Source organism: Triticum aestivum, chromosome 6D (assembly GCF_018294505.1).
Source record: "Triticum aestivum cultivar Chinese Spring chromosome 6D, IWGSC CS RefSeq v2.1, whole genome shotgun sequence".
Taxonomy (NCBI): Eukaryota; Viridiplantae; Streptophyta; class Magnoliopsida; order Poales; family Poaceae; genus Triticum; species Triticum aestivum.
In genome coordinates, this window is record NC_057811.1 from 430,956,389 (window position 1) to 430,971,440 (window position 15,052).

Here is a 15,052-nt window from a genome sequence, read left to right on the forward strand (position 1 = left end):
AAACCATTTTATCCAAAGGTGTAAGAACCATTCCTAAGAATTGCGCCTTGTAAGCAGATGCCGCCGAGTAGGTCCTACTAGCCGTATGCTTCCATACAATGTCATCCTCGGTGAGCTCATCAAGTTGGACCTCATGCAAAAGCGCCCAAAGAGTGAAGAACTGCGTGATGTGCTCCGCGGAGATGTTGGTGGGGGGTTTGATCTTGTGGATCCATGCATTGTATGAGAGGGCCTCCCGCACCTTTCAATTCTTTCTCTTTGACGCTTCGTGAATGAGCGGGGTAATGTCTTTTGGCTTGCGCCCAAGGAGCCAAGGTGAGTCCCAAAAAGGGGTCTTCGCATCGTTGCCACAGGTGATAGTGGTGGATGCATAGAAAAAATTTAGTTCCTCCTCGTCGCATGGGTTTCCCATCCCTAACCCATCTCTGAATCTGTAGAATGAAGTAAGCACCCCTGGTCGCATCATTTCTTATTTTTCCTACGTTTCCGACGGGCAGAGAGAGGAATCTGATCGTGTTTAGATCTGTTAACAAACACCAGCGTAACTGAAAAATCGCAGGAATAAAAAAGGCTGTGTGAATTGAGATGTGGTGATCTGTTCTCAAAAATAGGCACCAAAAAAGCAGATTAGCCAAACTGCCCCTAAACAGTCAAACAGGCGAATCCGCCCAAACAGTCAAATGGGCAGCTTGTTTCTTTTTCTGAGTTGTATGCATGCTTGTTGCTTGGGCACCTTCTATTTTATTTTTATTTTTGCGAGATGCTTGGGCACTTTCTAAACTGCATTTCGGACACAAACTGAAGAAAGAAAACATAAAACACGACCTCGTGTTTGTGTTCATCCCAAACCCATATGTTTAAATTTCTCCCTTTTCCTTTTAGCTAAAGAAAAGATAATCTCATATCCCCATATATTTCCTTTTAGCTGAAAGAAAAGAAAACTCATATTCCCATAAGATATGTAAGGGCATCTCCAACCCGGACCCTCAAACAAACTGCATACGTCCGAACAGCGCCGTCCAGATGTGTTTTGTCATCCAACACTGGTCAGTATCGGTCCGCTCGACAGTCCAGACGCACTTTTTCTCTTAAATCGGTGACAAACTAGAGGGGCTTTGCGGGGGTCCGGACCGCTGCCACATCCGCTTCTGACTGCTCTGGCCCACCATTAACCCTCTTCCTTGCCCACGCGCTTTCCACCCGAAACGGTCAGCGCCGCTCCAAAGCGTCAGTGCCGCATTCATGCCCGATCAGAGCAGACGCGATTTCTCACTACTGCCGGCATTAAAGCGGCGCGCCACTTGAGAGAGCGTCACCCACGCCGCTTCCGATGCACACGACTGCTTCGCGTTCAAATGATACCATGGTGGTCCGCAGTGGCGGTGCTAGGATCCAAAGTTTGTAATGTCACGTTAACTTGTGTAGTCAATTTCCTGAAGTAGTTTGTTCGGCAATGTAATATCCACACCTATAGCGACTTGATTTTACCAAATTCCTACGACTACACGTTCGCCGCTGGCGGTCTCTCTCCATTAATGATATGAGGTTGCCAATGAACCTAATCCAGCGCTATCCGTCCGTTTGTCTGCCGGTCATCATTGCCTTCCGCCCGCTACATAAACTGCAGCCCCCGATCATAGCTGCAATCATTCTCCTCCGGTCTCTTTTTCCTCTCCACACCACGCCCATCATGGTCTCCTCGCGCTCCAAAGCCCTTTGGGACAACCTCTCGTCCGACCAGAAGAAAGAGATCGTCACCATTGCTGTCTGCTGACCTGAAGGCAGACGGAGGCCAACCACGTCCCAATCGAGGGAGCGGCCGAGGACGAGCCAGCGTCACCCTCCTCACCGGTGAATGCCGGCATCACCATCGGAGAGGCCCGTGCCCACTATATGGACATGGTGCGGGAGGAGCGGGAGCAAAGTTCAGGGAAGCGCAGGCCGACCAGGCCTACAACTTTCGTCTTCTCGACGAGCACCGGCAAGCGGAGGGGCAACTCGCCGCCAACGTGGCGGAGCAGGCGGCGCTACTCGACTCCTACCGCTCCGCCCACAACATCCGTTGCGCCAGCTCACGGTATTGCCCATATCAGGCGAAATTACAAGCCGCCTGCAAGGAGATGGACGTGGCGGTGGATGAGGTATATATTCAACAAGAGCGACGAGGAGGAGGACATTGCCAGCTCCGCCAAGGCCACGCCCCGCCGCCACAACAACGAAGCTAGCATGTCCACGGGCGCTGCCGACAGTGAGGAAGAGTAGTGCATGGTAGGTCGCCACCACTCGGGTCCCAAGAAGACCGCCGCTCTTCTCCTTCGTTGAAGCCAAGCTTGGCGGCCCGAAAATCGTCGGCCGGTTAGCCGCTCAGACTGTGGAGGCAGAGCTGTAGAGCGCCGAGGCGGAACTGGAGAAGAAGTCGGAGCTTCAATTTTTGGGGCTCACGGCCGGAAAAGGGGAAACGGGGGTCAGTAATAATTTAGATTAGGTTTAGAGTAGAGTTTAGTTAAAATTGTCTAAAATATAATGAACTTCGTCCGATTTATATGAAAATTATTCGAATTATAATAAAGGTGCTCCGGTTTATACGTGAATCCACCGTGTTTGCATGAATTTCGTCCTGTTAATTAAAACCCGGCTTGAAATGTATGCAGGCAGCATTGGATGGCCCGCTAATGCATCTGTGTCCGCGAACTGGCTGTCGGTCCGTAGATGGATGCGGGAGAGAATTCGTGGGTGCGTTGGAGACACTTGAAGATGCCCTAAAATATTTTGGCAAGTGTGATGAATAGACTGGAACCACGGTTCATGCATCAGCGCGAGCACTGTCCGTCACTCTCAGCTCTACAGACACGCCCATGCCACGGAGGGGGGACGAGACGTCCCAGCAAGCCGTGGGCCGACGACGAGCCAACCATGCTGTTGGAACAAAATCCTGGGCCCAAACCGTTCAATACACTCCGACCCGGAACCAGCACACAAGCTGCATCCCCTGATTGGGAGAAGGTGAAAGGATGGATGCAAAAATTGTTGTCAGCAGCGGGCAAGGAGGTACTTATTAAAGCGGTGGCTCAAGCATTGCCGGTCTACTCTATGGCTTGCTTCAGGCTTCCCCGAGGCCTATGTGAGAATATCACATCTATTATTCGTCAGTTTTGGTGGGGAAGTAAAGCGGGCAAGAGGAAGCCTAATTGGGTCGCCTGGGATGTCATGACGAGACCAAAACACTTGGGTGGTCTTGGTTTTCGCGATATGGAGATCTTCAATCTTGCTCTGCTAGCCAGACAAGCCTGGCGAGTCCTTGCCGAGCCTGAATCTCTGAGTGCGAGAATATTGAAGGCGGCATATTTCCTGGAGACCACACTGCTCGATGCTGAACTTGGCGGGAGGCCGTCTCAAATATGGAGGGCGGTTTTGGACGGACGGGATATGCTGAGACTTGGGATAATCCGAAGAATCGGGAACGGGCAAACTACTCGCATATGGAGCCATAATTGGTTGCCTAGACCAGGTATGATGAGACCTATCTCTTCGAGGATCCCAACGCCACCGATCATGGTCTCTGAATTGATCTCTATGGCAACTGCCACATGGAATGAAGCACTGGTCAGGTCGGTTTTCTTTCTAGTCGATGCAGAGGCAGTTCTTAGTATACCTCTCTGTACAAGGAATATAAGTGATTTTTGGGCTTGGAGTGGCGAGAAGAAGGGATGCTTTTCAGTTAAATCGGCATATAGGCTGATCATGCACACCAAGCTCGCAAGGGAATCTTGGATAGATGAGGAGGAAGGGACCTCACGGGCTGGGCAGGAGAGCAATGCTTGGTCATCACTCTGGAAGGTCAAATTGCCACCTAAGATCAAATTCTTCCTATGGCGTTTGGCCAGAAGTTCCATCCCGACAGCTGATGTGTTGGCTCATAGACACATGGGTGACTCGCCGGCATGTAAACTTTGTGGCGCCATGGATTCGTGGAGACACACGATGCTTGATTGCACAAACGCTCGCTGTGTGTGGGCGCTTGCGGAGGACGAACTGGTCCAGAGGATGTGTCAACACACAGCCGACGATCCACGTGAGTGGTTATTCTCTCTGAATGAAGCGTGACTATAGACCAGTTTATGAGGATGGCAATTACATTGTGAGCTGTTTGGAGTGCAAAGAGGAAAGCAGTCTACGAGGATCTGCACCAATCTCCCCTGTCAACACACATGTTCATACAACGATACATCAGTGATTTCCAGATTCAGTCCCACGCCACACCGATGAGAGCTAGCACCCAACCACAACGACCGAAGAGATGGTTACAGCCCCCAAGCAACATGTCGAAGCTTAATGTTGATGCAGCCTTGGCAGAGAGACGAGGGGTTGGAACCATTGCCGCGATAGCCAGGGACGAGAATGGCATGTTCTTGGGAGCTTCTTCGTTGGGATTCAGAGCTATCACCAATCCAACTACCCTAGAAGCGCTGGCGGTAAGGGAGGCTTTGGCTCTTACCGAAGATCTCCAACTTCAGAATATCCATGTGGCTTCTGATTGCAAGGAGGTAATTGATAGTATCAAGCAGAAGAGCGGAGCGGAATATGGAGCGATTGTGCATGAAATCATAGTTTGTTTTAATACTTGCAATTTTGTTCATGAAAATAGGAGCTCCAATGTGGAGGCTCACAATTTAGCGAAGCATGCTTTGAAATTAGGGATGGGCCGTCGTGTGTGGTTAGGCCATCCTGGAAACCTCTCTTTCGTCCCGGTCCAACTGGTGACGACGTAATAAAGCTTCGCAAATTGTCTAAAAAAAACTGCATCCTAAAAAAAAAAAGCACACAAGCTGCAGGCTCGACAGCCACTGGAGCTACGACGTACGAACGCCTCTAGTTCCATATCCACGGCTTTTTGATCCGTTCGACACACCACCCACACGCCCCAAAGAAAACAGCAGCAGCCAAGAAGGACCCTCGTCGGCGGCAGTCAGGCGAGCAAGGGGTCAGCCAGCCGAGTCCGGCGGCGGCGGCCATGGCGCTAGCGGCTAACGCCCATGGAAGAGTCTGCACCCTCTCCTCCAGGCCGCCAACACCTTTCGGCAGCAGGAGCATGGTCACCATGCCTGGACACCACGTCCAAGCTCGGTTCGCGGTCCGGGCGACCGCGGAGCGCGCGACATGGCTGCCGGGGCTGGACCCGCCGGCGTACCTCGACGGCACGTCAGTCACCTGTGGCAATCTCTGCCGGCGTTCTCTGCAGGTGGCGATGGTTGGTTGCTAGGCTGATGGGTTGCTTGGTGTTTGTCGTTGTAGGCTGCCTGGTGACTACGGGTTTGATCCCCTGGGGCTCGGGGAGCAGCCTGAGGACTTGAAGTGGTACGTCCAGGCGGAGCTCGTGCACTGCCGGTTCGCCATGGCAGGGGTTGCCGGCATCCTTGGAACCGATGTAAGTTCGTTTGCTCACTAAATGTCTAAATGTAGTACGTTCTCACTTTAAAGAAACCATAGCACTGAAGCTTGATTTTGCAAAATTAGCTGTAGAGGTGCTTAAATTAGGATGAACTATGAGAAACACAGTGAGAAAACAAGCATGACTTCTGAATTTTGATAATGGAAATGGAAAGGCAATAACTTCTAGTTAAAAAATAGAGAGAGAGAAAACAAGCTGTGACACAGGGAGCTATTGAGCGAAATGAAAATAACAATCTCAACGTCAGCAAAATCATGTCCAACACATCAGCTCCACAAGAGCATCCTAGGAAATTTTTCTCCAAGATTAATAGTATTCTTACCACACTGAAACATACTTACAGAAACCAAACATGAAATCGATGGCTTTGATGCTCTCTTTTCGTCTATGGTCTAACTGGTGTGTTTCTGTGTAGTTGATCCGTGTATCAGGACTCGGCAACCTACCCGTGTGGTTTGAAGCAGGTGCCACGAAATTTGACTTTGCCAACACCACAGCACTCTTCTTTGTCCAGCTTCTCTTGATGGGGTAATTCAAGTATTCAACATCCAACTGAAACATTTACTCAGCTGTATAAGAATTCGTCCAGTAATTCAGAAGCTTTAATTAGTGTAGACTGTAATCACTTCAAACAAAACAAGACTGGCCTGTTTCTACCATAACGCTGATCCTCCGTAGATTTGTCGAAACCAAGAGGTACATGGACTTCGTTAATCCAGGATCACAAGCAAAGGAAGGGACATTCCTTGGGATAGAAGCTTCACTCGAAGGTTTACAGCCAGGGTAAGTGCTGCAAAATTCTCCAAACTAAGTAACTCAAACAATTTCCCTTGGCAAGTCTCTGTTTCTCTGTTTTAATTAAATTATCATTTTTACAATTCCAAAATCTGAACAGATACCCTGGGGGGCCACTATTTAACCCAATGGGACTCGCCAAAGATATAGAGAATGCGAATGAAGTGAAGCTGAAAGAAATAAAGAATGGTAGGTTCAATGTCTCTAAGTACAATTGCTTGCAAGATAATCCAGTAGTAACATTTGTAATTTGCTAATACTATTTTCCATGAACCACAGGGAGGTTGGCAATGGTTGCTATGCTTGGATTTATTGTGCAAGCGTCTGTGACTCATGCTGGGCCCATCGAGAATCTTTTGACACATCTTTCAGACCCGTTCAACAAAAATATCATTCATGCACTAACCTTGTCTTGAAAATTCACTGTCTCGAAATTTCGTTTATTTTTCCTTTTTTCCATCTAATAAAGGTGTAGCACATCAGATCACAATGGTCTCTTACAGGAAGCGCAATTCTTCTCAGCCCCCTCTTTGTAAGGCTCTATCGGTAACGAAAACTGAATATGAAACTTCTGTGGGAGGAACTGTAAAAAACTCAGTACACAGTTGCCACTACAGGTGGGGTGACAAATTGATTTTCTTCAAATGCAAACAAGATACAGTGATAGTTTATATCGACGCAATGATGCTTCTGGTTCTTGCAATTGATCCTTGTCTGCAGTATACGCTCATGCTTTTTTCGAAGAAACTCTGCCATGGCAGCGTTTTTGCAGTCGAGTAGTGCTATGCACACGACGGATTTGTGCACGATTCAGACACGACAGGTCATCTAGTCCATTGGATTGCCTCATTTCTTTAATCTGTGTGGCTTCTAATCATGTCGTGCACAAATCTTCCATCAACATCGTGTGTACAGCACTTTCGTTTGCATTTCTCCGACAGAGTGTTTAACAAAAAACTACCACATTCCAACCAACCCTGATGAGAAACTACAACTCTACAAAAATTAACAGAGAACTACCACTCTACGTCTAACTTTTTTTTGCAAAAAAACACTAATGACTCTGCCGCAGCAGGAAATCGCTGCCATGGCAGCAAAAATAGCATGTTTTTGCTTTTACGGTAGAAAAACGCTGCCATGGATTTTGCATATGCTTCAATGCAAGTTGCAGAACATGGAAATAATACAGACAAGGAAATTAATACTAGCATGTCCTGCAAGGTGCAGAACAAATCTTTGAGAACAAATGCAGCAGTTAATGTAATTGCATCTATATCAAGCAAGCCAGAAAGCACTTTCCTGCAATATAGAAGCAGAGTTGCACCTATACCATACAAGTAAACATATATTGGCTTGTACTGTAGTACTGTACATATATGAATTGGATAGGAAATACGCACCACCACATCTACCACTAACTCTGATCGACTAGCTTAAGCCCCCAGCTCATATCTTCACAATGTGTTACATGCGGGACAAGTTTTCCCGTATCAGTTCCTCTCTTAGCCTTGCAATCATAGAAAGGTGGAGCATGAAAGCATGGTTCCATGGACAAAACTTGGCGGCAAGGCGGATCAGGGGCAGTGCGGTTTTCGGGCTTGAACAGAAGCCATGGCTTCAAACCACTGAGCCCCTGGGCAACATACCCAAAAGTTGACCATGCACTGGTCACCATGACATCAGATAAGCTTAACAGATATATCTCTGCCCAGGCTTTCCTGTTGTGCATTTTCTTGTCTGAGTCTTGATGTTCCTCGTGGCTTGGCTGATGGAAGCTAATTGTCTCGCCATTTGCCGTAGGATGTTCCCAGTACATGTTTCTGAATTCTTCGTAGTATCCTGAGTTTAAAGAAGTAACTAGAACAACTTTCGACCTGGCCTTGCTTGGTGAGACAATTGGCTCCTGAGTGTTAACCTCTGGCAACAAGTGTTCCTTGAATGTACATGCAAGGACCTGATCCAGGACATGCTGAAACGGGCCAGTTTCGGTGTCGAAGACTCTGATCTGGATACCCAACTTCTCATCAGCTCTGGCAAGATAAGAATCATAGTATCTTGTAATCATGCCCCAGACCGCATTGGTAGGGTGAAACAAGTAACGTCCCAAGTGATGGAAAACAGCATCTCTCTGGGGGAAAAGCCTCATGAGTTGCTCTTGGTATGCCGGGATCAGGAAAAGTGAAGGTACAAAGTAATTGTCTGATTTGAGGATCAGCCATGGGATCGTTTGGAGATAATGCTGATTATCTTCACAGAAGAAAAGCTTATCATAGTCACTATAGTCATGAGCCAAATGAAGATAGACAAAAGCAGGCCTAGAATGATGAACAACTTTACTCTTCAGCTTGTTTCCGTAACTCTCGGGAGAGACAACACTGAAGTTCTTGAACTGCTTAATGGGGAAATCTGACGGTAGCAACCATGAAGTTTCCGGAAATGGTTCGCAGAAGAGATCTGCGGTGCCTTTGTCTCCGTCGACAAGTAAGACTCTGTTTGTAAGGATGGCATACAGAAATGCCGAGGCAATTGTCAAGATCCTGTTCCCCAGACCACTGTAAGCTGTCCAGACCAGATAGTTGCAGTCCATAACCTTAATATCCTGACCAGACTTAAGCTGCGCAATAGCTTTCCTGTATAATTCAGTATGCGGGCCACACTTTTTCTGGAGGGCCTCTTGTTCCCTTAATCTTTCCAAGAGGTAGGTAGACGGAAAGCGGGGCGATATTCGACGATACAGTACTGATTGGTATCTACTTAGGCATGATTGTTCATCAAAACCAGGAACTAGCAAGCCTCCAAGTAATTTGTCCTTGACAACTTCCGGAGATCCTGAGGTGCCATCTTCTGAAAACACAACAACAGGAAAACGTTGTATCGGAAATTCAGGATTCATATATAGAATATATGAGTTATGCTTCAATCTGTACTGTAGTAGAAACATGGGGAAAAAATATCTTTTGGTAAGTGTCACTGATAGCAATGCAAGACCGAGGTAGGCGCGTATTACTCAAGTCAGTTAGCTATAATGCACTATGAGTTGACACACTACTAAATGGTAAGGATAGCACAATGCAGTGCATAAACAAGAAAGGCACGAAACAAACAACAGTAGCGTGAAACATGAACTAGACAAAGTCGACACTGTGTACCATGCAACAAAAATAAAGGTAACCTGGCATCAACGCTGGTACGATATGGATATCACGTATATGAAGACATTTTAGTCGTTAAAACACAGCAATTAGCGCACACAAACACACATGTAACGAGACCTTGGGGCAGCATTCAGAACCCCACACAGTCTGCAGGCAGCGGTGTTCATCGCGCTCATACTGCACACAGTGATCTGAAGAACGGTCTAAAAATGGTGTCACACGACACATTTTCAGTGACGACTACATCCCCGACGGCAAATATCAATAACCATCAAACTTGTGAGTTTTTAGAGCTATAAACTGGTAAAAACAATCTGGGAAAAGAAGTCGGGATTTTTGTGTGTGCAGAACTTGAGTATCAGCGCACATGTCAAAAGAGAAGGGGGAGTATCAGTGCAGCGAAGAAAGTCATGGAGCCCAGACATTAAAGGCGCCAAGCTTGGCATCCTGAATGTAACGTCGCCATCCACAGGTACTTACAACTCAGAAAATTCATCAGAGTTGAAACAAAAGCCGTGGTCCAAGCGGCAGCCGAACTCAAAAATGGAAACTTGCGTTACGGGCGCAGGCGTATCCGTGGCATGCGTCTCACGTACGTACCATCTCGCGGACGGACGAGGCGCGGGTCATCGCGGGCAACGACGCCCACGGAGGGATCCGCGTCGAGGAGCCGGCCCCTCCGCGCGGCGGAGCCCCCGGCGAGCATGAGGAGGAGGACGGCGCAGACCACGAGCGCCGCGGCCGGCAGGGACCACCGCAGCAGCAGCATCGCCGCCCCGCCCTTCCTCCCGCGCGGAGGCGCCGCCACGGGCGCCTCCTCCTCCCGCGGCGAGCGGCGGATCCGCTCCTTGATGTCCATGCGGGTTGTGGCGCGCGCCCGAACCCAAGGCTTCTGCCTGCCTGCCTGTCTTCCGCCGGGAAAAGCACGAGGCGGCGTCAAAAGATGGGCGCTACCACGTCTCGTGGCGCGACGGGGGTTCATGTAGGGGGAGGGGGTGGGTGCGGGCCCGACATGCGAAGTGGGGTTCGCAGGCGCAGGGGTTTTGAACCTTCCATGCGATGCGTTTCTCAGGTGGAAAAAGTGGCTCCGGGCCGAGCGACGCGATGGGGTGGGTGGCGGACCGGCGGCGTCGGTGCGGCGTTGTCGGTGGTCGCTGGGGCGCCTCGGCGTCGGCGTGGCTTTTCGTGGTCTCGCTTTTGCTTTTTCTGTGGCACGGTCACGGCCGTGCCCGGGGTTGCTGTGCGGGGCACCGGACGCGCCCGGCTCGCCGGGTTCGGCGTTGATGAGGCGAGCGTGCCTGCTGATGCGGCTTTCGATGGTGGAAAGAGCACTCGAAGTCTGGGCGTGCCACGCCGAGGTGTCGGATTTCCCCTTGGTACAGTAGGCTACCGATCTAGCCCACGAGGGAACGCGTCAAAAAAACTGACGAGGAAACTCTAAATGGAAGAATTCGAGAACTTCTTTTTTTCAGAACAGGAGGAATTCAAGAATTAGTAATGTCGGGGTTTTGATGCGACATATGCCAAGGGATGGATTATCATGGTGAGGGCTAATAAGACGTCGCCGGTGCCAGGAAACGGGATGAGGCGTAGACACGTACGCCGGCGAACTTTACCCAGGTTCGGGGCTCTCCTAAGAGATAACATCCCTAGTCCTGCTATGCGGGGTCTTAGCATGATCACTATCTGAACAAGTAGCTACAAGTTGCTCCTTGAGCTGTTTGCTAGAAGAGGAAGACGGGCAAGGCTAGTTCTCTCCTCTCTCTATGGGTGTGTGTAGTCTAAGAATCTGAACCCTTTGCATGGGTGCCCTGGGGGTTTATATAGGCCTACCCCAGGGGTACAATGGTAAACTGGCCGGGTGTAGGCCCAGGCCGCCAGTGTCTCTTGTGGCCGGCTTCTCCGCTGGCTACTGGGCCCGCCGACTGGTGGGTCCCGCCGGTTGTCCTGTATTTGGCCGACAAGCCGCGCCCGCCGCTCGCGGGTCTCGCCGGCTGCTCATCACTGTAGCCGTGCTTCTAATGACGCTCGCATTGTCGGGGAGGGCGTGGCTACAGTCCCGCCGCCTGCTGGCGGGCGATCACTGTAGCCTTCCCCCATCTTCTCTGGTTAATGGCGCACAAATTCCCAGGAAGGGGGAGGGCCGCCTGCTGGATGCCAGCCTCTCCCCCCAGGCCGACTGGTCAATCCTGCCGCCTTCTTGCTTCTCACTGGCAAGTAGGGCCCGCCGCCTGCGGGCCGTACCGACAGCCCATCGTGGGAGCATGGTCCTTCTGGCTTGGGTGATGTCATGGGCGGAGGGGCTACAGTGCCGCGCCGCGCAGGTGATCTCCGGCTCGTACGGCGTACTGTAACCACGACTCGCCCTGAATTTGGGGATGGCAGGCTTCACTGTAGCCATGCCCCGTCTCGTCGTGCTTAAGAGGGTGCAGACTTTAAGGGCGCCTGCAGCTAGGAGCCGGCCTATCTAGAGGCCGCCTGCTAGGAGGCGGCCCGCTTCGTGGCCGTCTCCTGGGGTCCTCCGCCTTCTGGCAGCCGGCCGATTGGACCAGCTGGCCACAAGAAGGCGGCGACCAAGCTTTGAGACTCCGAGGGGCGCAGGCGGTCCCGATGTTTTGAAATGCCATGGGGGGCAGATGAGGCTACCCATGGCCAATAACTCCGACAAGTAATGTCAGGGCCGGCCCATCAGCGAGATATAGGGCGCCCCTATATCAGATGGGCCGGCCCAGCAGCGCGAGAGGCCAACACCTCCTTTCTTCTGTTTTTCTTTATGTTTTCTGATTTTTTTTCTTTCTTGTTTTACATCTGCTTATACTTTAAAAAATTATATATATATATATATATATATATATATTACAAAGAATATATATATAATATTTGAAAAATGTTGAACAAGTATTTGAAAAATACTAAATGTGTATAGAGAAAATGTTTATCATGTATACAAATTTTTTATTAAAAATGTGTATAAAAAATCTGATCATGTATTTAAAAAATGCTAATCATGCATTTGAAATTGTTTTGAACAAGTATTTTAAAAATGTTGATCAAGCATTTGTAAAAGTTAAATGTGTATAACAAAAATGTTGACCATGTATTAAAAATGCTGAAATTGTTTTATCATGTATAAAAAGTGTTAATCAACCATTTGAACATGTGTTGAACAAGCATTTAAAAATGTTGGTCAAGCATTTGAAAATGTGGGTCAAGCATTTGAATTATTTGAACATGTGTTTTAGGTGGAAAAAGTGGCTCCGGGCCGAGCGACGCAATGGGGTGGGTGGTGGCGTTGGTGTGGCGTTATCGGTGGTCGCTGGGGCGCCTCGGCATCGACGTGGCTTTTCGTGGCCTCGCTCCTGCTTTCTGCGGCACGGTCGTGGGCGTGCCCGGGATTGCTGTGCGGGGCACCGTCTGCGCGCGGTGTTGGGGAACGCGGTAATTTCAAAACATTTCCTACGATCACGCAAGATCTATCTAGGTGATGCATAGCAACGAGTGGGAGAGTGTGTCCACGTACCCTCGTAGACCGAAAGCGGAAGCGTTATATCAACGCGGTTGATGTAGTCGTACGTCTTCACGATCCGACCGAACATACGACACCTCCGTGTTCAGCACACGTTCAGCTCGATGACGTCCCTTGTACTCTTGATCTAGTTGAGGCCGAGGTCGAGATCCGTGAGCATGACGGCGTGGGACGGTGATGATGAAGTTACAGGCGCAGAGCTTCGCCTAAGCACTATGACGATATGACCGAGGTGTGTTTCTATGGAGGGGGGCACCACACATGGCTAAGAGAAACTTTGGTGTGCCCCCTTCCCACGTATATAAAGGAGGGAGGGAGGAGGAGGCCGGCCAAGAGGAGGCGCGCCCAAGGGGGGGATTCGCCCCCCCCTTCCTACTTCCACAAGGAGAAGGGGGGGAGGAGGAGTAGGAGAGAAGGAAAGGGGGCCCGGCCCCCCTAGCCCTAGTCCAATTCGGTTTGGGCTAGGGGGGTGTGCGCCACTCATTGGCCTGCCCCCTCTCTTCCACCACTAGGCTCATAAGGCCTAATAATGTCCCCGGGGGTTCCGGTAACCTCCCGGTACTCCGGAAAATACCGGATACACTTCGAAACCATTCCGGTGTCCGAATATAACCTTCCAATATATAAATCTTTCTGTCTCGACCATTTCGAGACTCCTCGTCATGTCTATGATCTCATCCGGGACTCCGAACAACCTTCGGTACATCAAATCACATAACTCATAATACAATCGTCATCGAACGTTAAGTGTGCGGACCCTACGGGTTCGAGAACTATGTAGACATGACCGAGACACCTCGCCGGTAAATAACCAATAGCGGAACCTGGATGCTCATATTGGCTCCTACATATTCTACGAAGATCTTTACCGGTCAAACCACATAACAACATACGTTGTTCCCTTTGTCATCGGTATGTTACTTGCCCGAGATTCGATCGTCGGTATCATCATACCTAGTTCAATCTCGTTACCGGCAAGTCTCTTTACTCGTTCCGTAATGCATCATCCCGCAACTAACTCATTAGTCACATTGCTTTCAAGGCTCATAGTGATGTGCATTACCGAGAGGGCCCAGAGATACCTCTCCGACAATCGGAGTGACAAATCCTAATATCGATCTATGCCAACTCAACAAACACCATCGGAGACACCTGTAGAGCATCTTTATAATCACCCAGTTACGTTGTGATGTTTGATAGCACACTAAGTGTTCCTCCGGTATTCGGGAGTTGCATAATCTCATAGTCATAGAACATGTATAAGTCATGAAGAAAGCAATAGCAATAAACTAAACGATCATAGTGCTAAGCTAACAGATGGGTCTTGTCAATCACATCATTCTCTAATGATGTGACACCATTCATCAAATGACAACTCATGTCTATGGCTAGGAAACTTAACCATCTTTGATTAACGAGCTAGTCAAGTAGAGACATACTGGTGACACTTTGTTTGTCTATGTATCACACATGTACTAAGTTTCCGGTTAATACAATTCTAGCATGAATAATAAACATTTATCATGATATAAGGAAATATAAATAACAACTTTATGATTGCCTCTAGGGCATATTTCCTTCAGTCTCCCACTTGCACTAGAGTCAATAATCTAGATTACATAGTAATGATTCTAACACCCATGGAGTCTTGGTGTTGATCATGTTTTGCTCGTGAGAGAGGCTTAGTCAACGGGTCTGCAACATTCAGATCCGTATGTATTTTGCAAATCTCTATGTCTCCCTCCTTGACTTGATCACGGATGGAATTGAAGCGTCTCTTGATGTGTTTGGTTCTCTTGTGAAATCTGGATTCCTTCGCCAAGGCTATTGCTCCGGTATTGTCACAAAAGATTTTCATTGGACCCGATGCACTAGGTATGACACCTAGATCAGATATGAACTCCTTCATCCAGACTCCTTCATTTGCTGCTTCCGAAGCAGCTATGTACTCCGCTTCACACGTAGATCCCACCATGACGCTTTGCTTGGAATTGCACCAACTGACAGCTCCACCGTTCAATATAAATACGTATCCGGTTTGTGACTTAGAGTCATCTGGATCAGTGTCAAAGCTTGCATCGACGTAACCATTTACGACGAGCTCTTTGTCACCTCCATAAACGAGAA

At 49.0% G+C, this 15,052-nt stretch overlaps 2 protein-coding genes across 2 annotated transcripts; one reads left to right on the plus strand and one right to left on the minus strand.

The window, feature by feature from the left end:
* Positions 1-5,141: 5,141 nt before the first annotated feature.
* On the plus strand, positions 5,142-6,921 carry LOC123145600 (photosystem I chlorophyll a/b-binding protein 5, chloroplastic; the record flags this gene model as incomplete). The annotated part of the gene is given in 6 exon segments (XM_044565064.1): positions 5,142-5,199; positions 5,293-5,425; positions 5,865-5,977; positions 6,128-6,232; positions 6,345-6,433; positions 6,524-6,921. Coding segments are annotated over 6 exon segments (635 nt in total), but the record flags the coding sequence as incomplete, so codon positions are not given.
* Positions 6,922-7,576: 655 nt separating this feature from the next.
* LOC123145601 (galactoside 2-alpha-L-fucosyltransferase) lies at positions 7,577-10,515 on the minus strand. The gene is made up of 2 exons (XM_044565065.1): positions 10,000-10,515; positions 7,577-9,088 (listed from the first exon to the last, which is right to left on the minus strand). The coding sequence occupies exons 1-2, from the start codon at positions 10,379-10,381 to the stop codon at positions 7,659-7,661; spliced, it is 1,812 nt and encodes a 603-aa protein (XP_044421000.1). The 5' UTR covers positions 10,382-10,515; the 3' UTR covers positions 7,577-7,658.
* Between the last annotated feature and the right edge of the window lie 4,537 nt (positions 10,516-15,052).

Excerpts from the sequence above, each read along its gene's own strand:
- LOC123145601 (XM_044565065.1), bottom strand. The coding sequence starts at position 10,381 with ATGAACCCCCGTCGCGCCACGAGACGTGGTAGCGCCCATCTTTTGACG. Across the intron at positions 9,089-9,999 it reads CCTCGTCCGTCCGCGAGATG|AAGATGGCACCTCAGGATCT; the intron begins GTACGTACGTGA and ends TTGTGTTTTCAG.